General features: G+C 38.7%; 1 protein-coding gene and 1 long non-coding RNA gene across 3 annotated transcripts; one reads left to right on the top strand and one right to left on the bottom strand.

Moving 5' to 3' along the window:
• Positions 1 to 1,738: 1,738 nt before the first annotated feature.
• Positions 1,739 to 5,108, bottom strand: LOC107983384 (uncharacterized). The gene is made up of 2 exons (XR_001730823.2): positions 4,970 to 5,108; positions 1,739 to 2,174 (listed from the first exon to the last, which is right to left on the bottom strand). It is a non-coding gene; the product is annotated as an uncharacterized LOC107983384 (long non-coding RNA).
• laptm4a (lysosomal protein transmembrane 4 alpha) lies at positions 4,951 to 23,805 on the top strand. 2 transcript variants are annotated; one of them, XM_003215451.3, is made up of 8 exons: positions 4,951 to 5,195; positions 14,595 to 14,715; positions 17,781 to 17,857; positions 17,953 to 18,075; positions 18,514 to 18,609; positions 21,120 to 21,218; positions 21,778 to 21,861; positions 23,047 to 23,805. In XM_003215451.3, exons 1-8 carry the CDS (start codon positions 5,097 to 5,099, stop codon positions 23,119 to 23,121), a joined length of 774 nt encoding a protein of 257 aa, XP_003215499.1. In that variant the 5' UTR covers positions 4,951 to 5,096; the 3' UTR covers positions 23,122 to 23,805. The 2 variants fall into 2 exon arrangements, with proteins under 2 accessions (XP_003215499.1, XP_003215500.1); XM_003215452.4 differs by lacking the exon at positions 21,778 to 21,861 and having other exon boundaries at positions 4,953 to 5,195.
• Positions 23,806 to 23,846: the final 41 nt, after the last annotated feature.

Here is a 23,846-nt window from a genome sequence, read left to right as displayed (position 1 = left end):
AGTGCTGGCACTTGAAGTTCAGGTGTCGGTGGTGGCCGGGAGGGCCTTTGCACAGTTAAAGCTCATGTGACTGTACCTCGAGAAGTCTGACTTGGTGATGGTGGTCCATGCCTTAGTTATCTCCAGATATAACTATAACTCGCTCTATGTGGAGCTGCCTGAAGATGGCCTGGAAACTCCAACTGGTACAACGGTCATTGGCCAGGTTGCTAAAGGGAGCGAATTATAGGGAGCGGACAACCCCCCATTAAAACAGTTCCACTGGCTGCTGATAAGTTTCCGGTCCACATTTGAGGTGCTGATTATCACCTATAAAGCCCTAAATGGTTCAGGTCCAGCCTATGTTTGCGATTGCATCTTCAACTATAATCCTGCGTGAACTTTAAGATCTGCTGGGGGGGGGGGGGGGGGACTTGGTACAGTAGAGTCTCGCTTATCCAACCTTCACTTATCCAATGTTTTGTATTATCCAACACAGTCTGCCTTTTAGTAGTCAATGTTTTTGTAGTAATTGTTGCGATATTTTGGTCCGAAATTCATAAATACAGTAATTACTACATAACGTTACTGTGTATTGAACTACTTTTTCTGTCAATTTGTTGTAAAACATGATGTTTTGGTGCTTAATTTGTAAAAATTATAACGTAATTTTATGTTTTAAAAGCTTTTCCTTATTATCTAACATGTTTGCTTATCTGCTGGACCATTTATGTTGGATAAGCGAGATTCTACTGTGATTCTAATGTGCCTTTGATTAATTCGATTCAACGATCAACTTGGCCCTTCTTCCCCCAACTCCATATCTGGTCTCTGCACTTTCTTGCCAGCCCCATCCTTGTAGTATTTTGCACAAGTTCCATTATTGCCCTGCCTTCAGCTCTGAACACGCCCACTGTACCCGACTATTGGTTATTGGTTGTTGTTGAATTATGTTTTATGGTGTTTTATGTTTTATGTATTATTCATTGTAATTGCAATGCATTTATGCTTAAATATTTTAATGCTGTTTCACTGAGCTTGGTCCCCATGTAAGCTGCCCCAAGTCCCTTCAGGGAGATGGGGCGAGATATAATAATAAAGTTGTTGTTGTTATTATAAAATAAATTCAAATAAACCGTGCCCAGAACTAGCAAAATATAAAGCACATTGGTGTAGTTTATGCGTATGTTTCCAAGTTACTTGTTGACCTATGTTGACCCCATCAGTTTCATAGCATTTTCTTAGGTAAGGATTTAATCAGAGATGGATTGGCCAGTGATTTCATCTGAAATATAGCACACTGGACGTCGTAATAACTGCTGGTCTTCCATTCAAAAACTAACCAAGGATAACCCCACTTACCTTCAAATTCAGACAAGATCTGGCATCTTAGGCTTTCAATTTGAGTCCCATACAGGCAGGAAAAAGAGGAGGTCCAAAACACAATTCTGTGACTATTTTTTCCAACTAGTAATTTTTTCCAAACTTGTATAAAAGTATCTTCCCCAGCTGTACAGTATAGCCTACATACCGTGTTTCCCCGAAAATAAGACAGTGTCAGATTTGCATCCATTAATTCTCTTATACAACTATCCTGTTTATCTGATATTTGAGACTATCTGTAGGCCATTAAAGGCCTGCCTCTTTGAGCTTTTAAGAGATCTGTATTATTCTGCAGAATTGGCTGTATATCACCGATGATGTGTTTGAATGGTCTCAAAACTCGCCACAGGCAGTAAACTGAGGAATCAATTGAATCTTCCTTTTTGAAAAAAAATATTTTATTTTCATGTTTTGGCAGCAATAGAAAAAGTATTCCATCAGAACAAATGCAGAAAAAGTTCTTAATACACATCATTGTAAAGTATGTGGGCCCTTCACACCTTGCCTTGTGTAGGCAATCGCATGCCTGTTAAAATGGGTTTCTCCCAACTGCAGCTGTTTTTGCTGTTGATGTTTCTTCATACGCAAAAAGAATAAATTTATACTGTACTGAAACAAAGTTGTCATACTGGTTTCCATTATGCAAAGACCTTAATTCAAATGTCAACTTTTCAGGAATGGAAAAGTACACCATAATCTTTTAAGCCAGTTCTCAAGGGTTGGTTGTCTCTTGATTTCCTTTTCTTGGTGATTTTCAGTCTGGTTGCTGTCAACAACATTGAAAATTGTATATTGCAATGACATGTTGAATCCTAAAGAAGGAAAGGAGAGATAATGGCTTGAAAGTGCATTGACTGGGCTGTTATTCCATAAGGAAGATCAAGAATTCCACTCAAACAGTCATGAATGGAAGTGCCACAACCGATTTCTCCTTTAGTGGAGAAATTGAATTATTAATTTGGGAGGATCTGGTGGATGTTAAATACCACTTACAAAGCATTCTGTAAATATTCTCTTTGGTCATGACCTATATGGATTTGAAGGAGAGAGGTTCAAAGGCTATTCTGTTGTGCATTTATTTGCCCTATTTAGAGCTGACTCCCACATTGATTTTAGATTTGTGCCCAGCACTCCTGAATAGGAACCTTCAATGTGCCAAAATGCTTACTGCTTCAAGATATTTTCTTATCTGTGGTGGATGGTCTATATTTTTTATTCAAAGGTTTTTGGGAAAGTACACATTTACATTTTCAAAAGCCAATTGACCCCGTCTTCTTGTTCAAGATTACGGGATTGTCACTGACAAAAACGTCATTGATTGTCCAAATTTCCCAGTTCTTCCAACCATCAAACAACCAGTGTTTATTTTGGAAATATTCTGGGTGGAATGAAAATGGTTGGATTGAGGACAAAACTAGGTAGAAAGCCATTGTCCATTTCCCTCAAAAAAATGGGTTGCAAAAAAAAGAGAGTTTTGCAATTTGTCAGTAAAATGAGAAAACTCTTGCTTGTGTCATGATGTGAACTATTTCCATGGTTACTGATAGTCTTTCTTCATCTGTGCATGTACATTGAATATATTGCCTAATTTAGAAGGCATGAAAGTAGAGTGACTAAATCCTGTTCTCCAGGATGCTCATTTACGACACTACAGGAAGTGTTCACTGATGGAATGAGTGAAAGAATGATGCTATGAAGAACTAACACACACCTTAGTACATTGGCATGGCTGCCATACTCAGTGTCTTGCAGTTTGGTGGATTATACTCTAAAGTGCAGGCTGAAATTATTTCAAATGGAACAGAGGGGCACAAATGAACAAGAAAATAAACCTATGTATGGAATAAAATTCTTCTATCATGGAAACTGGAGATGAAATGAAATTAGTAAAAGCTTACCTGGTATCACATTATTTCTTTAGGTGTTGCTTAGAAACATCTAGTGAATAATCTAAACTGCGATCCAATAGCTATTTGGTTTTTCCCCATACCAGCTTGGAAAGAAATATACATTATTTGCTCTAAGAAGCAAGGGAAAGCAAGGGAAGAAAGGAAGAAAAGAGAGCAAGAGCAGGTGTATGAGGGAAACAGAAGAAAGGAAGCCACAAAAAGTTTGCCATGGAGACATAGGTCTTCTTAAAGCAGGAGAAACTAAAAACAAAGCAAATCTAGTATGTGTTTTCGAAAGCTTTCAAGGCCAGGATCACTGAGTTGCTGTGAGTTTTCTGGGCTGTATGGCCATGTTCCAGAAGCATTCTCTCCTGACGTATCGCCCACATCTATGGCAGGCAGAGGAAACTAGGCAATGTCCAGGGTGGGAGAAAGAACTCTTGTCTGCCTGAGGCAAGTGTGAATGTTGCAATTGGCCACCTTCATTAGCATTGAATATCCTGGCAGCTTCCTGCCTGGGGGAATTCTTTGTTGGGAGGTGTTAGCTGGCCCTGAATGTTTCATGTCTGGAGTTGCTGTGTTCAGAGTGCTGTTCGTTATTTAGTGTCCTGATTTTAGAATTTTCAAATACTGGTAGCCAGATTTTGTTCATTTCATGGTTTCTTCCTTTCTGTTGAAATTGTCCCCATGCTTGTGGCTTTCAATGGCTCCTATGTGTAGTCTGACATGGTGGTTGTTTGAGTGTTCCTGCATTTCTGTGTCCAGGCTGGTTCATCAGGTGCTTTGCTATGGCCAATTTCTCTGGTTGATTGTATTGTTGAAGACTTTCATGGTCGGAATCACTGGGTTCCTCTGAGTTTTCCGGGCTGTATGGCCATGTTCCAAAAGCTTTCTCTCCTGACGTTTTGCCCACATTTGTGGCCAGCATTCTCAGAGGTTGTGAAGTATGAGGTATTCTTTGGTTGAGTTAGTCTGCAGTGCCTGTCATGTTTCTTGATTCGTGTCTGGGCAATGCTGTGTTTGGTTGTCCCTATTCCAGAAATTCATCAATTAGTGTCAGCTAACACCCCGCAACAATGGATTCCTCCAGGCAGGAAGCATCCAGACTTTGAAGCTGCAAGGCCATTTAATGTTAATCAAGGTGGCCAATTGCAACATTCACAGTTGCCTCAAGCAGACAGGAGTTCTTTCTCCCACCCTGGACCTTCCACAGATATATAAACCTCATTTGCCTAGTTTCCAACAGACCTCTCAACCTCTGAGGATGCCTGCCATAGATGTGGGTGAAATGTCAGGAGAGAATGCTTCTGGAACAGGGCCATACAGCCCGGAAAACTCATGGCAACCCAAATCTAGTACGTTCCTATAAAACAGACCTTTCAGAATAAAGGCTTGAAAGTGAGTCAGACTGAAGAGTTTTTCCTCTTTCTTTTATCCATGGATCCTGGGAATTGTAGTTTCGTAAGCCTTCTCTACCGAAGTACAACTCCCAGGGTAGCATTCAGCCAGGGCAAACAAAATGCTGTCAAACTCTACAGAATAGCTGAGGCATTCTACGTCAATCAGCCTGACGCAAACACCAGAAAACAGGAAGCCCCGCCCTCCTTGTCGTCGTCACCCTTTATTTCATGTCTGAGTAATAAGGGTTCGCAGACAGCTTTGTGATTGGCTCTCTCGCGTGCCTATCTCTTGTTGTCCCGTCCATTCACTTCACTTACCGTCTCTTGATTGGCCATAGCTGGCGAGCGGCCGTTGCTCGTCGCGCTTTTCCTTTCGGCGTCAGGTCAGTGGCGAGAGAGAGAGAGAGAGAGAAAAGAGGGAAGGAGAGGCGCCATTGTCGCCACGATGACGTTCAAGAGGAGCCGAAGCCGCTTCTACAGCACTCGTTGTTGTGTTTGTTGCCACGTCCGCACCGGGACTATCATCCTGGGCACCTGGTATATGGTAAGAGCGCTGGGCTCCGAAAAGAAGGCCTTGGGGGATGGCGGAGACGAAGGGGTTCCTTAGTGTCGACTGCGCATGCTCGGCGGAATTCGGGTTCTGTTGGGAGGAGGGGAGGCGGGTGTGAAGTTCCAGCTGATCTTTCTCAATGCGCATGCGCTCAAGTCCTCACGTTCTGCGGCACCGCGTGCTGCGCGTGCGCATTACTTACCAGGAAGATGGATTTTCCAAACGCAGGTCCTCCCAGAACTGAGGAGGAAGTTATTTATTTGTTTCGAAAAAGCTACATGCCTCAGTTTAGGTTGAATAGCCCATATTTTGGGACCATACGTATTTTAGATTTTTGTTGTTGCACTTTGATGTGTGTTGTTTATTCGTTCAGTCGCTTCCGACTCTCCGTGACCTGATGGACCAGCCCACACCAGAGCTCCCTGTCTGCCACCTCCAGCTCCTTCAAGGTCAAGCCAGTCATTTCAAGGATACCATCCATCTTGCCCTTGGTCGGCCCCTCTTCCTTTTCCCTTCCATTTTCCCCAGCTTTCCTGTCTTCTCATTATTCTCATTATACTTCAATGTGTATAATAATAACAATTTAATTTTAACCCGCCCTCTCTTCCCAAAGGGACTCAGGGCAGCTTCCAAGAATGAAAATGGCAAAATTCAGTGCTGTGTGCAATAATAAACAATAAAATCATTTTAAACATTCTCTTTAAACAGTTAAAATCTATATAAAATTATTATCAACTTTGTCCATTAAAATGGAATTGGTGATATTATTCATTGTTCTCTCCATAAGCTAGCGAGTAGAAATAGGTTTTTAATTCTTTTTTGAGGGAGAGGAGTGAGAGGGCTGTTCTGATTTCTTTAGGGAGGCAGTTCCAGAGGGAAGGAGTGACCACAGAAAAGGCTGCCTCTTTAGTTCCCACCAGCTGCGCCTGAAATGGGAGTCGAGTCTGAACGAGTTTGTAGATGGGGATGCAGGTTGTCAAATAGTCTGGGTGTGAACCGTTTAGGGCTTTATAGGTAATGACCAGCACTTTGTATTGAGCCCGGAAGTGTACCGGCAGCCAGTGGAGCTGCCACAACATGGGAATTGTCGGCTCCCTGTATGGCATTAGTAATCTGGCTGCCGATCTCTGAACCAGTTGAAGCGTCCGAACTATCTTCAGAGGCAACCCCACGTAGAGAACATTGCAGTAGTCCAGACTGGATTTGATGAAAGCACGGCGAAGTGGGTTAAAGCACTGAGCTGCTGAACTTGCAGACCTAAAGGTCCCAGGTTCAAACCCTGTGAGCGGCTGCTGTGAGCTCCAGCTTCTGCCAACCTAGCAGTTCGAAAACATGCCAATGTGAGTAGATCAATAGGTACCGCTCAGGCGGGAAGGTAATGCCGCTCCATGCAGTCATGCCGGCTCTTTGGCTTAAAAATGGAGATGAGCACCAACCCCCAGAGTCAGACATGACTGGACTTAACGTCAGGGGAAACCTTTACCTTTAACCCACCTCTCCTTATGGCTCGAGGCAGGTTACAAAACAATTAAAATACACAAGCTTAGCAAAAACACTTTAAATACACACACTAAAACATAACTCCATAAAAGTTACACACCAAAACGTATATCTACAAAACACAGACTAAAACACACAAAATAGAGATCAAAAAAGGACACGTAGGATTCATGTTTTTGTGGCTGCGACAAACTATGTTAAATTGGCTGAAACCCTATGAGATATTTATTGAAATATTATTGTATAATGTCCTGCAAAATGTCCTGCAAAGGCAAAGTTTTTGCAGTTTAATAAACTTTTTCCATGTTTTTATGATAAAAACAATTAGGAAATGACACTTATAACCCAGGAACAAAATTTGTGTTACATAGTGTAATTAATGTGTCAAACTGCATTAATTCCACAGCCCATAGTCAGCCATAGTGTTTCAGGAAGCTAAATGTTCTCTGTGTTGGATTTCTCCATAGCACAGTTGGTTCAGTGTTTTCCCACCATTTGGAGTATAACCTACTGGGTTCTGTGTGGCTCTATCCAAATTACTAGACGTAGGAGTGGAGATTGCAAGTGTTAAGTGGGCATAAACTAGCAAACCAATCACAGAGTTGTGAGGAGGAAAGAGGGAAGAAAAACTCTTGATGGTAGCAAGCAGGCCAAGTGTGTCTGAGTAAACTGGAGTGAGCTATCTGTGCTTAACCTGCCACACCTTATTTCATTTTGCAAACTACATGAAATAAAATTGACTCTGAATTCCATGCATCCTCCCTCTATTTGGTTATGTGGACTACCTTTTTTGATCTTACTGTTTTTATCACTATTGTTTCTGTCTTCCAGCACCTTGGAGATGAGAAACTAAACTGGCAGAAAATAAGAGGCACCCTCTTTGATCCAGAGCTTTGGAAAAATTACTTCTGCACTACAGACCTTTGCCATTGCATCCATTTTAGTATTCTCTTTCTTTCTGGTGACTGACTAAGGCATCTCTAGAAAGCACAGAGATGAAGTGAATGCAGTTGCTGGATCCCTGTCTGCTGGTTGTCAGCTGGCCCTTGAATAGGAAGGTTCATTATAGCTGTTGATAGACTTGTTCTCCATGAATTTGCTTAATCCTCTTTTTATGCTTGACTTTAGGAGGCTTATGGGTGTATTATATAATGGGTTTGGCTAGGAAGCTGGTGACAAAATAGCATGATTTACACTGTTCTAGAATGTAATATGGCAGCAAATGACAGAATTGAGAAACAATACTTCCTAGAATCCTGGTCTCAAGAGACACTGATTCGCTCTTTTTCCATATGATCTATTTTTAAAAATGCAAATCGTACAGTTATTTTTCTCCATAATGGCATGGAGCTGATGTATATTTCCTGTAGCTGAAATAACTTACGATGGTTTACTCAAGGTGATTTTTGAGATGTCCTCATTATTACTCTAAATGTTACTTCATGAATGTCCTGATTTCTTGTGTATTCAGTCTGATGTTGTTCATGTTGCTTCTTCATTTAATCAGAAAGAATGTTATCTTATTACTTGGTAGGGAAATGTATGTCTTTGTTTTAGTTTTACAAGGTCTTTAGCTTCTCTGCCAGAAAGAACCGATGCCTCACCAAACTGCAAATCCCAGAATTCTATAGCATTGTGCAGAAATCTTGTGGTTTTTTTAGGGTCAGTGTAACATAGCATATGTTATCTCTCTTATGCTACAGAACCAGAGTATAAAAATTATTTTTCAAGGACATGTCTATTCCTTGCTCATAAGCAAATCTGAAGAGAACCTGCTCTTCTAAAAAAAAATCCCCTAATATCTGGGAAAATCGAAAAAGCTTTATGCTGTAAAGTTTGTTTGGAAACATAGTTCTCTTTAATTTGAACTACTTTTTGTTGGAATGAGTGTAAATTACTTGTGTTCAATACTGAGATATTAACTCAGCTACAGGATTAAAAACAAGTGCTCAGTAGTAGCTGGTGGTGTGCTTGTGATCTTTTCTGGCAGGTGAACTGAAGATGATAGCAGTTACAAGTTCTATGAACTAAAATAGATGTAGGAGAAATAAGGAAGGAATTTTGTCATGTTTTTCTTTGGCTTGGCAATAGTTGTTATGACTTTGTATAGATTTACACTAGAAACTAGCTTTAGGAGTGTTTACTGAACATTGTCATTAGATATGGAGACACGATTGCTGTTATGCTACACTTTTGCATCTTGATATCCCCTGAAGAATGGGGCATATGGCTGTATAAATCCAAAAAGTGAGACTTTTTAGGTCATGTGTCTTTCCATAATTTCATACATGGAACAGTAGTTTTTGCATAAAAGATACAGAAAATACTGTACTTAGGAAGGAACACAGTTAAGCTCCAAGTTGAAGCTTTTTGCAGTTTTTTATGGGCTATATGTTGATACACTTTTAAGCAAGTGGCAGCTAGAGTGATGGAAAAGACAGGATAGTGCTCATTTTGGAGATATTTTTGATACTAGTGAGATTCGATTTTCATTTATTTGCAGTGCATAACAAGAACCATAGTTTAGAATTGTAATTGTTTTATACAGAATTATGCTGCAATCATAGGTACATGTATCTGGATGCAATCCAGTTGAATCCAGTGGGTATTTTGGGTGTGCAATTCTAGGACATACCCTAGGTTTTTATATGATTTATCATGATTAAACTATGGTTGTGAACTTACAGCATTCTTTTAACAGAATTCTGTTAATAATGTTTTGACGTGACAGGTTTTTTTATCTGCTCATTGGTTTAAAATAATTTTGATGCTTTCCTATCAAACTTTCCATAAAAAGTTAAATGGGCATAATTTAAAATTATATATAATTCTAGCAGTAGATATAAACTACAGTTTGTAAAAAGTGTTTTAAACGCTGGATTTCTCTTCCTCTCGAGGCAAGATAATCCTTTGTTATCTAGTTTTGGCAATAGGGGTGGAAATGGATATTGAATCTGTTGACCAGGAAGTGACTGAAGTCAAATACAAGATGGAATGTCTTTTAGTAGCTGTCATTTGGCAGATTAAAAGAGGGAAAAGTTCACTGAGTGTTTGGGCCAGAAATTATTACATAATGTATGTCTATTCATGAAGCATTTTTATTGTGTTTGTGTTACAGATTAAAATAAACCTATTAAACTAAGCTGAAGCAAATCCTCTTGAAGGAGAATGTTATGGTCCAGCTTATTAAAAAAAATGGATGTTTCTGCTACTGTTCAAAATCTGTCTCTTTCAGTTGTGTGTTTTGTCAGCTTTGGGGTGATCAGTATTGAACCAAGATAACCTGATTGAAAACAATTGAGTTATGCTTTCTGTCACTTAAAACGTTAATACATTCCTTGATATTCTCGGGGAGATGCACAGTTTAAAAAATATTGGACATTATGACAAACCTATCTAGAGTAGTCTAGAAATATATAGTGTGATCCCTGTAACCAGGCCTTGTTAAGAGCCCTGCTGCTGAAATTTGGACCAGCTATTATTCTTAAACACCTCAAAGGCAGCCCCATGTGTCATGTGTTACAGTAATCCGGATCGAATTTAATGAAGACATTTGCCACTGTAGTCAGATATAGTATCTCGAGGAATGGGTGCAGTTGCTGTACAAACCTTAACTGCTCTTGCTGGCCAGTGAGTGGGTGGGTGAAGGCTCCCCTGCTGACTTGCTAGATTCTCCCTTCTAAATTACAGTGATAGGTTGAAGCAATTTCAAAACCCATTTTATGGTGTTCTCGACATAAAGTATTGTCTAGAAGAGAAAATCCTGTGGAAAGAAATTGGCAAATTTGTATGGATTTGTTAATACTAGGTAGGTTTAAGATGAGAGAGGAGTTAATGGTGGAAAGTTATTCAGTACAATTGTTTACCTACAGACAAATAACTGAATGATTTAAGATGGATAAAAATGGATCGAAGCAGTTAAATCAGAGTTTTAAGCTTACTGTGTTCAGGTGATGACAATAGTTAAAATACATAAGTTGCTGTTAAAATATGAAATGTAAGAGCAACAAATGAGAAATTCGGTCAAATGGGCTCAAAAAATAAGTACACAAATCCGGTTGGAATAATTAAAGAAGGTATGAATGAAGAGTTTGAAGTTTACTTTGAGTAGTGATTTTGAAGGAAATCTTTTATATAAGATTATGTACAGATATTTGACACCAGGGATGTTAGAATGCATAAAGGGGCTCTACTAAATTTTGGAATTGTAAGTACAATGTTGGGGTGCTCTTATCAGATGGTACAGTCTTGCAGAAAGACTCAGAAATATGGGATTGAACTACTGTATATTTGCTGGTGGAAGATATTGTAAGGTTAAGCATAAAATGATAGTGGAGTTTCATTTGTTGGGAATGCAAGATGATCATTTTTAAAGTGGGAGAATCCTTTAGTATGATAGCTGCTGCAAGAATGGCATATGCTCAAAGATGGAAGAAATAGTTTATCTCAATGCAAGAAGAATGTCTGCTGAAGAGCTGTGAATTAGCCAAGATGGAAAAATGGTCTATGCTGATTAAGGAGAAAACTTTGAATAACTTTTCACAACCATGATGGGGCATTTCTCAATTGTGGAATTCATGAATTTGTAGAGTGTTGCCAAAAGTAGAGTGCAGTAATCACTAGGCGTAGACAGAGTGGGAATGTTGTTTTGTTGTAGTAGATGGTATGTAGATGAGTAATTTTGGTAGCTTTATATATTTCAGATATTTATTTGTGTGTTGTATTTTGTCTTATTTTTTTTAACAAAAATTATGACCCTCCTTTGCCCCAGCTACCAGACCTTTGGTGCCCAAGTTAACAAAAATGCTTATCATTGAGCATGCAAGTGTGCACACACATATACAACACAGAACCAATCAGAAGTGCTTCTGATCATGATTCATTTTTGCAGTTAGTTTTGAACCAAGAATCATATCATGAGGCGAATACAGGAGTTTAAACTGATTCCTGGAGCCTCCGGTGGCACAGTGTGTTAAAGCACTGAGCTGCTGAACTTGTGGACTGAGAGGTTTGAGGTTTGAATCCGGGGAGCGGAGTGAGCGCCTGCTGTTTGCTCCAGCTTCTGCCAACCTAGCAGTTCGAAAACTTGGCAATGTGAGTAGATCAATAGGTACTGTTCCAGCGGGAAGGTAATGACGCTCCATACAGTCATACCAGCCACATGACCTTGGAGGTGTCTACGAACAACACTGGCTCTTCAGCTTAGAAATGGAGATGAGCATCAACCCCCAGAGTTGGACATGACTGGACTTAATGTCAGGGGAAAACCTTTACCTAAACTGATCCCCACCATTGTCTGACCTTCCCTTCTTTCAGTTATGTGAACAGAACTCTTGTGTGATTAAACAAATACAAATATTCTGTTTGTAAAGTTTGAGTAAAGCTTTTCTAACAGCTCCATTTCCCAAAATCTCAAGGGGCTGGAAAACTGTCCTTTCCTCTGTGAATGTACATTGGGTTCATTCAGGGGAATACAAGTGGCTGAAATAGTTCTTTTTCATAACCGTACTGCTTGTCTCCTTAAAGATGATTTCATGTGAACATGATCTGATGTTCACTCTTGGAGTGAATTCGGCCTCTGTGACACCCGTACATTGTGTGTTGGCAGTGGGCTTGGAAGGCTAAATATTCAAACAGCATTAAGCACTCCTTTTGAAACTACAGTACAGTCTCTATATCTATGGGCTAGTTAATGAAGTCTCATTTCTACATATCTGGTAGAGTATATTCACTCTAGGCATTTTCTAGGTCCTCTAATGTGACTTTGTAATGTTCTTGGGTTGGAGGTCCTTCATTTCAGTAGAGTTTACTGTTATTCATGGTTTTGCGTATCTACACAAAATCTGTAAAAGTATTCCCCACAGATACAGGGGTTGTACTATTAGAGCAAACCCTTATGAGGAATCCCAAACATGGTGAAATTGCGTTGCTGTGAGTTTTCCTGGCTGTATGGCCATGTTCCATACATGAGTTTCTTCTATAGATTGAGCATCCCTTTTCTGGAATTCCAAAATCTGAAATACTCCAAAATCCAAGAGAGAGTAACACCTTTGCTTTCTGCTGGCGCATAGAGCCTTGCTTATTTTATTTTATTTTTTTAAAAAAAATAATGTGTAAAATTACCTTTAGGATGTGTATATGAGATATATATGATACGTAAATGAATCTCCTGTTTAAACTGAGGTCCCATTTCCAACATATCTCATTATGATAATACAGGTATTCCAAAATCTGAACAAATCTGAAAAAAATCAAAAAATTAAAATACATCTGATATCAAGAATTTTGGATAGCCTGTAGTTTCTTGTCTTTATAGTTCTGTAATGGTAGGCTATACTTCAGAATATATTTTGGAGGGGGACCCAACTTTGTGGTCGTTTCTTTTTCTTACCAAAAAAACCACCTCAGTGGAATTTTGTTAATGTTGGCAGAGCCCAATGAAAATATGTGAAAGGCAAAAGAAGGTCAGGTCATATTTGTGGATTTGATAAGGACAGACTGTTGGAAGTTGGAAAGTCACTGGATTTGAGGGTTGTTCGATTTGTTATGTTGTAATACAGACATCACTGGGATTCATTTGTCCCAAATTTGGCCCAATTTCCTCTGCTTGTTCTGGCTCCTCCTATTCCTGTCCATCATAAACAGGCCAAGCAAAACTTTTGCGGGATTATTACCATATTCTTTATACTCTCAAAGCGCTGGGAGAGATGGCTGCAATAAAGTCCCAGTATCTCCTATTTTATGTGTAACATTCTATATCTCAAAATGATTTCGGTTGAGACCCACTGCTGTATCCCTTTAAAAAGGCAACCCTGAAACCCGTCTCTTTCCAGTTAGACATTATGAGGCAAGGAGATCAAATACAACAGATTTATTTGAACAAATCTCAGTTGGGTGCAGCTCAGGGGTTTTATAGTCAAAGGTTTTAAACATGCGCACACAAACTATTTCATTTACACCTCAATTTCCTCCTGGTTCTCTTTTGGTGCTTCCTTATCAGCAATTGACAACAACAATTTCTTCTCTTTCTAGCTTGTGGTCATCAAGTCCTTTGAACTCTCTCCCATTTCATCTGTCCTTCCCATGTTGCTTTGACTAGAAAGTTTCTATCACCCTCTCAGCCCCCCCCCCCCTCTTTTAAACCTTTCATGGCTTAGTAATTTACCATTTTTCCTTCATTTCTCTTTGTTTGAGTTTTCACTTCTTTCCCTAAAGAAAAAAAAATACTGCAGTCTGCTAGGGTCATAGATGAATTGCAAGCTGATTTTCTCTACCAGCATTTCTTTTGAGCTGGCTCTAAGACAGTAGTTTTCAACCTGTGGGTCCCCAGGTGTTTTGGCCTACAACTCCCAGAAAACCCAGCCAGTTTACCAGCTGTTAGGATTTCTCGGAGTTGAAGGCCAAAATGTCTGGGGACCTACAGGTTGAAAACCACTTCTCCAAGATATAAACAGGTGCTTAGCTGTAAAAACAGATCACATGTTGCCCGCAGTTGCAAGCACAGCTGCTTGGCTAGTTTCTAGAATCATAACACTTTAATACGATTTTTTATAAAGCAAGGCTGCTTTTATAACCCTTGTCTTCTGGATACTTATTGTAGAGGTTCACAGTCTAGGTGGCCCCCTGTTAGATCCTGGGAACAGAAAATTGGTCCCCAGTTTTGTAGCAGTTGCTCTCCAACTACGCTATATAGGCTACAGTCCTCAGAAGTAGTCTTGCTGAACATGCTGGAACTTGGTTTTGACAGGATTTGTTGGAATTCATTTTCGTTTTGTGTAAATATACCCAGGGTCACACTGGGAGACTGAAAACATACTGTGTGCATGGTAGTAACATTATTTTGCCAAATTAAATGTTATCTTCTGGTTGAGCAACATTTCTTTTCTGTTGCAGGTAGTGAATCTTCTAATGGGCATTTTGCTGACGGTTGAAGTGACTCACCCTAATACTGTGCCAACAGTTGATATTCAGTATGAAGTTATTGGTAACTACTATCCATCTGAGAGAGTGGCAGGTAGGTATTTAATTTTAGAGAGGAGAAGCAATCATTTTTGAATATTGTATTCAAGTGTATATTATTCAGGTGTGTTTTTCAGAAGCATTTTGCTGTACCAGCTTGTTGCATTTTAATCTGTGGGGTACATTGATCAGGTCAAATATTTTTGATGGGCCTTATTAGCCGAGCCATAGTTTGTGGCTATTTCTGACTTCTCTCCTCAGGGGAACTTGGGGAAACAGGAACTTACCTCAAAATAACAAACAAACAAACAAACAAACAAAAATGAAATATTTTCCTTTAGTGGGAGAGCTATACTTAGGTTTCTGTTCTCTGAAATTTCTCTGAAAGGCAAGAATGTTGTAAGTTAGGTTTGAAGTGTGCTCTTAGTGTTGAAGTAACCTATAACCCATTGCCTTGCTGCTTGGCAATAAAGGCAAATGCCAATGAATACTGGCAATTTACCTTCCTTCCTTCCTGTTCCAGCATTTCTACTGAAGTGTGTAGATCCCACTCAAGAGAGGCCAACTCAGAGTTGCTGTGTAACTTCTATTCCTCTCTTCATATATTTAATTATGTGGGTGCAACCCTTCCCAGCACAACAACTGGCACACCGTATCATTCAGTGCAAGTGTAGCCTTCACCCCAGAGTTGGCAAACTCCACTGAGTGCATTTTTGCCTTGGTTGTTGGCTGCAAGAACAAGGTGGGACTGGTACTGTGTTACAGCCCAGAAGATATTTTTCAGTAGCACTTAGTAAGTGAGATTTTAAGATCAACTGGTATGTAGTGATACCATTTGTCATTCTTTTATCCTAAGTCCTTGCAAGAACCTTTTTCGCAACTCCTCTCCATGTGGGAAGTAGTACTAGAAGGAGAACATACTCTTCTTTTTCCTTTCAGAAGGGAGAGTGTCCACTAGTCTAATTTGTACTGAAAGGCTATAAGTTCACCACAAATATAAGGCATGAAGAGCAAAATTTACCTATAGAGTTTGAACCAGAGAACCAGTTCACTGTCCAGGAGATGTCTCCCTCTCATGCTGATGCATTACATAATGGGATATGGACATCTTGTCTTATTAGTCTGTCATCTCGAGAAGCAGCATTAACTGAGTTTCTGGAGATGTTGAAGGAATTGGTCTATCTATACCCTTCAACACTGATGGAAAAGCCCCTAATCTGTAGTTCTTTATTAGATATGATAGATTATTTATTTATTTTATTTATTTATACCCCACATTTGTCCCCATGGGCATTCAAGGTGGCTAGCAATCCCACACTTTAGTGATAGTTTTAAAAAGTGCAATACAAAAATAAATAAAACCAAATAGTTAAAAATCAGATTAAAAACAGATTAGAGCAATGAGACTGGTAAAAAGTACTTCACTAGTCTCAGTAGATAATCAGCATGTGTACAGTGCACACCTTTGGTGTAAAGAGTGAAAATCTAGGCTGAGGTCTGACAAAAGAGGATATGGGAAATGTTGCTTTCTCATGCTTTCCTCATTCTGATCTGTCACAATCACAGTGTTCCTACAAAATTCAGGAGAGGGAAATAAAGCTTATATCTTGTCACTCAGCCTTAAGAAAAACAGGTAGCCTCTTCTCTCCCCCCCCCCCCCCCCCCCAAAAAAAGAAGAAGAAAGAAATGCCATGTAAGGTTTCAAAGAGTGCTTTGTTTCCTTTAGGTGGGTACAGTTTATAAGTTTAAATGAATAAGGCTGAGACGGCTGTTAAGAATGGTGGGAGTTGAAGTCCAAAGCACCTGGAGGGCCGAAGTTTGCCCATGCCTAGTTTAGACTTTGAGAAGTTGAGTGTTTCCTTAATGCACTTTGGCTCCAGGTCACACGCAACCCACAGTGCCGGCTCTTAGCTCCTCCAGGAGTAGAAGCTCATCTTTGAAATATCTGAAATTGCGTATTTTTCAAATGCAGATGTTAATTTCTTACCAATCTGTATATCCTCCAGAGGATTATGCTCCTAGATCTGCCATGGTTGCCCAGTCCCTCCCTAATAAAGGGGCACAGATTTGCTGATTCTTGAGATTGTAATTCCAGACAGACTAAGCCTTAGCCATTAAGAGTCTTTTTATAGAATTTCAAGTCTCTGATCTACAAACCGTGAAAGTTGTACTATAACAGAATGTACTTTTTGTGAACTTTAGACACCATGGTTAATGTGGTTGGCCCTGGTTACTGTTGCAGATTGAATATGCATCTTCCTGCCTACATTTTGACAGCAAATTTATTAGACCAAATGTACAGTCAAAGCAGAAATCGATTGGTTTAGCCTTTTCTTTGATCCCTATTCATTTTGGAATATAGGGAATACACATTATCTGACATTTTACTTAACTGATGCTTTAGTCTCTTGGTTTCTGCAAGAATGCAGATGACTTAACAGAACAGAACCCTTATCTGGGAATCAGATACTCCAAAACCTGAAACTTTTTGCTTCTAGCTGCCCATGTCTGCCTTTTCAGGTGGGTGCTAGTCATACACCCAGCATGCACTGAATTTTTGCTCAAGGAACTTTGTCAGGGGAAAGATAAGGGGGAAAGTACTTTTTTTAAAAAAATGCTAACATCATTACATCTGCCAAATTAGTACAGGCATCCCCTGGTTTTTGATGACTCACTTTTTGAACATTCCGCTCTTACTCCTTTTTTATATATATATACAGAACATTTTCACCCCTCAGTCAGCTCAGTGCCATCTAGTGTTTTGTCTTGCATTTGCAAACTAAAAAATTCCCAAAACATCCATTTATTCCACTTTTAACCAATTTCCTGATAGTGGTCCAAAACTAGCCCATTGATATAGACAATTTCACAAAACGTAGCTGAGTGATCCTTTAGAATTACTAATGGGGAGGGGAACATCTTGATCTTCTGTTTCTATACTACACATTTGTTACATTATTCTTTGCATTTGTTGTGGTTTTCAGTTCTATTTGGCAGTGGACTGGATTAAATGTTTGGTAAATGCATAAAACTAAGATCAGCTTTTAATACCAGTAGATCCTGTAGTTTTGCTTTAAATCATTTTACTGTTAATCTCTTTGATGTTTTTTTCCCCACCAGAAAATGCATGTGTTCTCTTTGCCATCTCTCTCCTCATGTTCACAATCAGTGCTATGATGGTGTATGGAGCCATTGCTGTAAGTATATAGATATATTTCAGGTTCTTGGCACTAAATTTTATTTTTTGTCTTGTTTAAGTTTTACAAATTCTTTTTTTCCTTTGCATTTTTAGCATCGAGTTGGCTGGCTGATTCCATTCTTCTGTTACCAGCTTTTTGACTTTGTTCTCAGCTGTTTGGTGGCTATAAGTTCTCTGACATACCTTCCAAGAATAAAGGACTATCTGGATCAGCTAGTAAGTATTTTAAAGAACAATTCTAACCATGTGTGAGAGGATATAATATGGTTAGATCACGTGCTGTTTGTAAGCCCTCCCTGCTCAAATGAGCCAGATTGCCAGTTTGAGAGCAATACCAATGGGTTTTTTAATCAGGCAGAATTTATTTCTTCAGGATATTCTCCATTGAAATGCATATGATTATTTCCTTTGGTCTTGTGATCCTATAATCCAGAGTTTATGCCATATTGAATGATATTGGGATACTTGCCAGGTCTACTTTTTCTAGTGACTTTATGAAATTTATGAAAATGTTTGTTATATTTAATTTTCTGCACAGTCAAATTGATATTTAAAACTGAAAGCAGAACAGTGGAATATACAGCAGAATTCTATGATTATGTTTTATTCCTTTGATAAATAGTAGAGGCTTTAAACATTTATTTTGTTTTCTAGCCAGAATTCCCATACAAAGATGATCTCCTAGCTCTTGATTCAAGCTGTCTTCTGTTTACGGTTCTGGTGTTCTTTGTCTTTATCATCATCTTAAAGGTAAGTTTTTGGTAACTATATATTTCAGTTTCACTAGGACCTCATTAATGTACCCTTGTCAAGGTCCATCTGTGAATATTAAAACAAAGTGTTTGTGTGTTTTGACTAACAATTACTTATTTTTGCAGTAATTTCTGGAAGCTTTCTTACCTGGATTTGTTTAATCCTTATTCTACCAGATGAGCCATTTGATTATCACAGGATCATATTTTATTATAGAATTCACACAAAAATAGACAGTATCATCTGAAAAGTTTTAAGCAATGTCCATTAGTGTCAGCCATTTGCCATGTAGCGTTCTATTTTTAATAGCTAAAAAACAGCTAGGACAAAAATGTTTCAACAAATCTGTTGCATTTTGTCATTGGAGTAATTTTCTTTGGCTTGTGCTCTGTGCCATTTGTGGCTGCAACACAGTGAAGATAAACTGGTGTGTGTGTGTGTGTTTGTGTTTGTGTGTGTGCTTAGATAAGGAACAACAACCACAAACAAAAACACTTTCTTGGTTTCAAGCTGGGACAGTAGGATGTACATATTCACTTTATCCTATCTGGAAGGAACCAAGCACAGATGCTAGGTCATGAAAAGTAGAGTCAGAAGGACTAGAAAAATATCCATAGACGTTTCCATGTAAAACAGCCAGAGGCATCATTTGGGAATGTCCAGTGCCAAAGTAGCATGCAGACAAAGAAACAGTGTTAGATGTCTTAGAGCTGCTATTCAAAGAAAACTTTCTTCATCACCAAATCTCTGAAACAAATAGAGTGGCTTAATGAGAAACAAGAATAAACTCTACCAAAATCAGAGTGAACTGAGAGGATACATTGGCAGGGTTGTATTGTGGAAATTTGTATTTGTGGCACTTTTCTCCCAAATGTGGGACCTATGATGGCTCACAAAGCTAAAAGAAAATTAGGTAAAAGCCTAACAATAAAAATTAAAACTCAACGGAGATAACAATAATTAAAGTCATCAGATTCCCTTTCTCCATCTCTCCCCCCCCCCTATATATAATGAACACATTCATATTTTTGAAGTCTTAGAGAAACTATAGCATCCATTCTTAGAGTTTCATTCAGAAGAACCATGAGGCTGAAGAGATGTGCTCTCACAAGCACTTGAAGTTTTATGAAATAGGAAGAGGAACAATGCATCATATGTCCAATTCATCAGGCCTTTTGGACATGTGCTTGTGCTCACTGATATAGAGGGATGAATCTAACTATTGAAGAACATCTGGCTCAGTTGGAGATAAATTTCAGTTCCTGCAGTATACATCAATTTAATCAAGAATGTATGGAATAATATTTGGGTAGTGCTGTGCTGCTAAGGCATTATATCTTGTGGAGGGAGATATTTACCTATAACGGAAACCTCTTGCACTATAAGTCTAGCTTGGTCAGATACAGCATGATGGCAGCAGTAGCTGAACCTTATTTCCATAGTGGAAGAATGTTGATGAGAGACCTTTTTTTGTTTTACTGTTTTACAACTGGCACAAGATTGGCTAAACAAAGACCTAAATACATTGGCTACATTTGATAGAATAAATGCATTACTCCCCCACACTGTTGCTCATGCAGTATGCTAACAGATAACAAAATGAGTCAACATTGCGCCACTGCAGAAATTTGCTTGCAGAGACCACCGCAGCATCGGATATGCTCTAGTTATCGGTAGAGTGATTGGCACAAAAAGCAGTCCTTTGCTGGGTGTCATTTTCCTTGATGAGGGACTGATTGTTTTGAGGGAAACATTGTTGCAATAGTGTTGGGCCTTTCCTCAAATAAAGGCAACTTCTTTCTTTCATGACATGTACAACACAGCAGGTTTTTAAAAAATCAATTGGAAAAAATAGAATAATGTTTAGAACAGAAGAATAATGTTGATCACTTATTATTTATTTTTGCAGAAACCAAGCATATTAGCACATCAAAACATCTTAAGCCCCTGCAAACATTTTTTTCTGTATTTGAGTGTTTGTATTGTTGAATAACCTTCATTCTCCACTCACAAACATTCATGTAGATATGGGGCATTTTTATCTCCTAAATACCCTAGTATTCCCAGGGGCTCAGAAGAGAGGTCAGGTGTCATTCAGTACAGGTCTTTTTTAACCAGTGTGTATGAGGTTTTATGAAGCAAAAATACATAGCTGTAGTAGAGATTGGTAAAATAATTCCATTTCCTTTCATTCACTATTATTTTACTTCTGTGCTTTGTTTTTCTCTCTCCTGTATGTTGGCATACCTTCCAGCTAACTTGAAGGTAGTAAAATGTATTCTGATAACTCTAAAATCCCTCCTCTGTGACCACTTGACCTTGATGCTGTAGTTACAGCTTTCTTTCCTAGAAATCAGTTATGTTGATTTGTACTAGAATAAACAATGTACTTAGCTCCCTTCAAATAGATTCCAAATAAATTATGAGTCTTGTCTCTGTAGCTGCAGTTTATAAACCTGTTTCTGCTGACTGCTTTCAAATGATGTTCTTCCCTTTCCCCTCTGCAGGCTTATCTAATTAACTGTGTATGGAACTGCTATAAATATATTTGCAACAGAAACATGCCTGAAATAGCAGTATACCCTGCATTTGAAGCACCTCCACAGGTAAAATCTTAAGACGAAAGCTATACTTGGGGTTTGGGGACCAGATTTCTGCCAGACAGTATGAAATGGTACAGCCATGAAATGTGTGGTTGTGCCCATATTAAGAGATTGTTGTCCCTGATCCTGTTTTGCTTTGGAAAGGATTGGATTAGCCACTTCATTCTCATTTTGGTACCCCTGAATGTACCACTGAGAGATAGCCAGATCATAATCATAATCCACTCTCAGATAGTGGATTGAGCCCTCGCTATATTGGTAGGGAAGTCTATAGTGACTGAGATCTTGGCCTTCTCCTAGATGGACCAATATGTTAGCATCCTCATTTTCCTGAATTAGGATATAATTTCCAGAAACAAGAGACACACATGTAAAGATTTGCTTGCAGTGGTTTCATGGCTTGCAAGCTTCCACATTCTCATATTCTCCAAGAAAGAAAGACTTGGTTTTTAAAATATAAAGGCTGATTGCCTGGGCCCCTTGCTTTTTTAATGCAAATAAAATTGGAGGTGGCAAAGATGCTCAGATAACTCTGTGAACCCAAGGCACGATTTCTTTTCAGCATTCAGAAGCAATGCAGCAAATGAAAACTATATCTTCTCCAGAGCTTTGCATTTCTCCAGAAGTTCCAGAACCTAAAATGCTGGTAATCTTTTCCTGTCCTGAATGTAACTTAGTTAGTAGTAATACATAAGCTAGTTATTATCCAATTTAAGATTTGGTCGATGCCTACTGCCAAAGCAGTGCAGCTTTTGCTATAGAGAAACCTGCTGACACAGTGTAATATATATACAGGCAGTCCCCGAGATACAAACATCTGACTTGCAAACAGCTCATAGTTAAAAACGGGGGTGAGACAACAGGACTGAAAGAATTATCATGAGGAAAAGGCATCTCCAATTCTTATTTTCACAAGCCACATTTTTCAAAAACAAATGATCACAGGGACAGAAAGTGAAGTGAAATCTTCTAAACAGGGGCACAGACAGCAAAACAAACACCACAGGGGTGTTAACCCTTCCCTATGTTATCCAGAGCATGCATGCATGCATACATACATACATACATACATACATACATGGCTAGAACAAACCTACAGATTGTATCTTGTTTGTAACTTGGGGACTGCCTGTATAGGCAACACATTGTGATAAAGAAATTGTTCTGAATTAATTATTAATTAATTTATTCGATGTTGTGGTTATTCAGTTCACCCAGATATTAAATTAGTCAAATATTTTGATTTCAAAATTTGCTTCATTGGGGATATATTTCTTCAGCTGAATTCAAAATGATTTTTGGAGGGATAGTTTTTGAAATTCACATGGTGATCACTTAATCATTTGCATTAGCAAACGGATTGCCATCCAAATGTTGACAAATTGCTCCCATCAGTCCTTACAATTGCCTTGCTAGGAATTGATTAGTCAAAAACGATCTTGCAGGGCAGGATGGTGGTAGAAATTTCATACTTGTCTTAAATAAAATATGTAGGGGTTCATGCTGCTGCTTTTAAGATAGAGAAGTAATGACTAATTGACTTTCTCCACATAGATTGTGTGTTAAAATGGTAAAGCAATTTGAAACAAGAGGCGTTTATCTGTGCTGGTTTTTTAAACTGTTAACACAGAGGAGTGGGAAGGAGCTCCTCAGAAAACAATACATGTATCAGTTAGACTGTTGCTGCAGATATTTTGATATTTCATGCAGTTGAAGGCAGCTTACACCAAACTAAGATAGAATTTACTATTTCACTAAGAAGCTTGTGTGAGATTTTCTGGAATGATTGTTTTCCCAGACAAACACTCTTTCTTTATTTCCCCCTTTACAGTATGTCCTGCCTACTTATGAAATGGCAGTGAAGATGCCAGAGAAAGAACCTCCACCTCCTTACATACCTGCCTGAAGATTCAAAACGTGTTGAAACACCTCTACCAGCTTCATTTTTATACTGTGAGATTGCTTAAGTATTCAGGGCTTTAGGAGCAACACTATGGTTGAGAGGCATTTGATATAACCTTACTAAACACAATCCATCTTGGAGTGATTTGATTTCTCTCCCACCCTTGTGGTAGTTTAATTTTATTGATCTTCTTAATCTTCCTAAGCAATTGTTGCCTTCTGCAAGCACCTCTGTTTCTGTATATAATTTCTTTCATATTCGTTGGTTCATTTATCTTGGATGAGTGAGAATTAGTTTGGGAGAAGGTTGTTCACAGTATAATTTAACCAGTGCAGATCAATTCTGAAGGACAATCAAACAGGTGGCAAGATGACAGCTTGCTTCTTTTTATTATTTTCTTAGAGCAGGGGAACGAGTTCAAAATGTGGTATAGACTAACATATGTGTATTTACTTGGCACTTTCTTCTTTATCTTACCTTTTTCCTGTATTATCCAATGCCTTGAAATGCTGTTTCCAGGAAAACTGAAGTTGGCACTACAGTTGGGAGTTTTTACCATACGCTGTGAATGCAGGAAAAGTGCTCACAGTAACTACATTTGTGTCAGTTGCATGCTTCTAATTTGTATGTATTTCCATCTTTGTTTATAAATGATACTTAAATAAAATTTGTTTTAAAAAATTGCAAGCAGTAGTGGTTAGTGATTTTGAAATAAGTATCTCTACTCC

The sequence above is a fragment of the Anolis carolinensis genome, chromosome 1 (genome assembly GCF_035594765.1).
Source record: "Anolis carolinensis isolate JA03-04 chromosome 1, rAnoCar3.1.pri, whole genome shotgun sequence".
Classification (NCBI taxonomy): Eukaryota; Metazoa; Chordata; class Lepidosauria; order Squamata; family Dactyloidae; genus Anolis; species Anolis carolinensis.
The sequence above is the reverse complement of the archived record's forward strand: the minus strand, read 5'-3'. Positions and strand labels throughout refer to the sequence as shown.

Coding starts and splice junctions, on each gene's coding strand:
- laptm4a (XM_003215451.3), top strand. CDS start 5,097: ATGACGTTCAAGAGGAGCCGAAGCCGCTTCTACAGCACTCGTTGTTGT. Junction 5,196..14,594: donor TCCTGGGCACCTGGTATATG/GTAAGAGCGCTG, acceptor TTTCTGTTGCAG/GTAGTGAATCTTCTAATGGG. Junction 18,076..18,513: donor AGGACTATCTGGATCAGCTA/GTAAGTATTTTA, acceptor TTTGTTTTCTAG/CCAGAATTCCCATACAAAGA.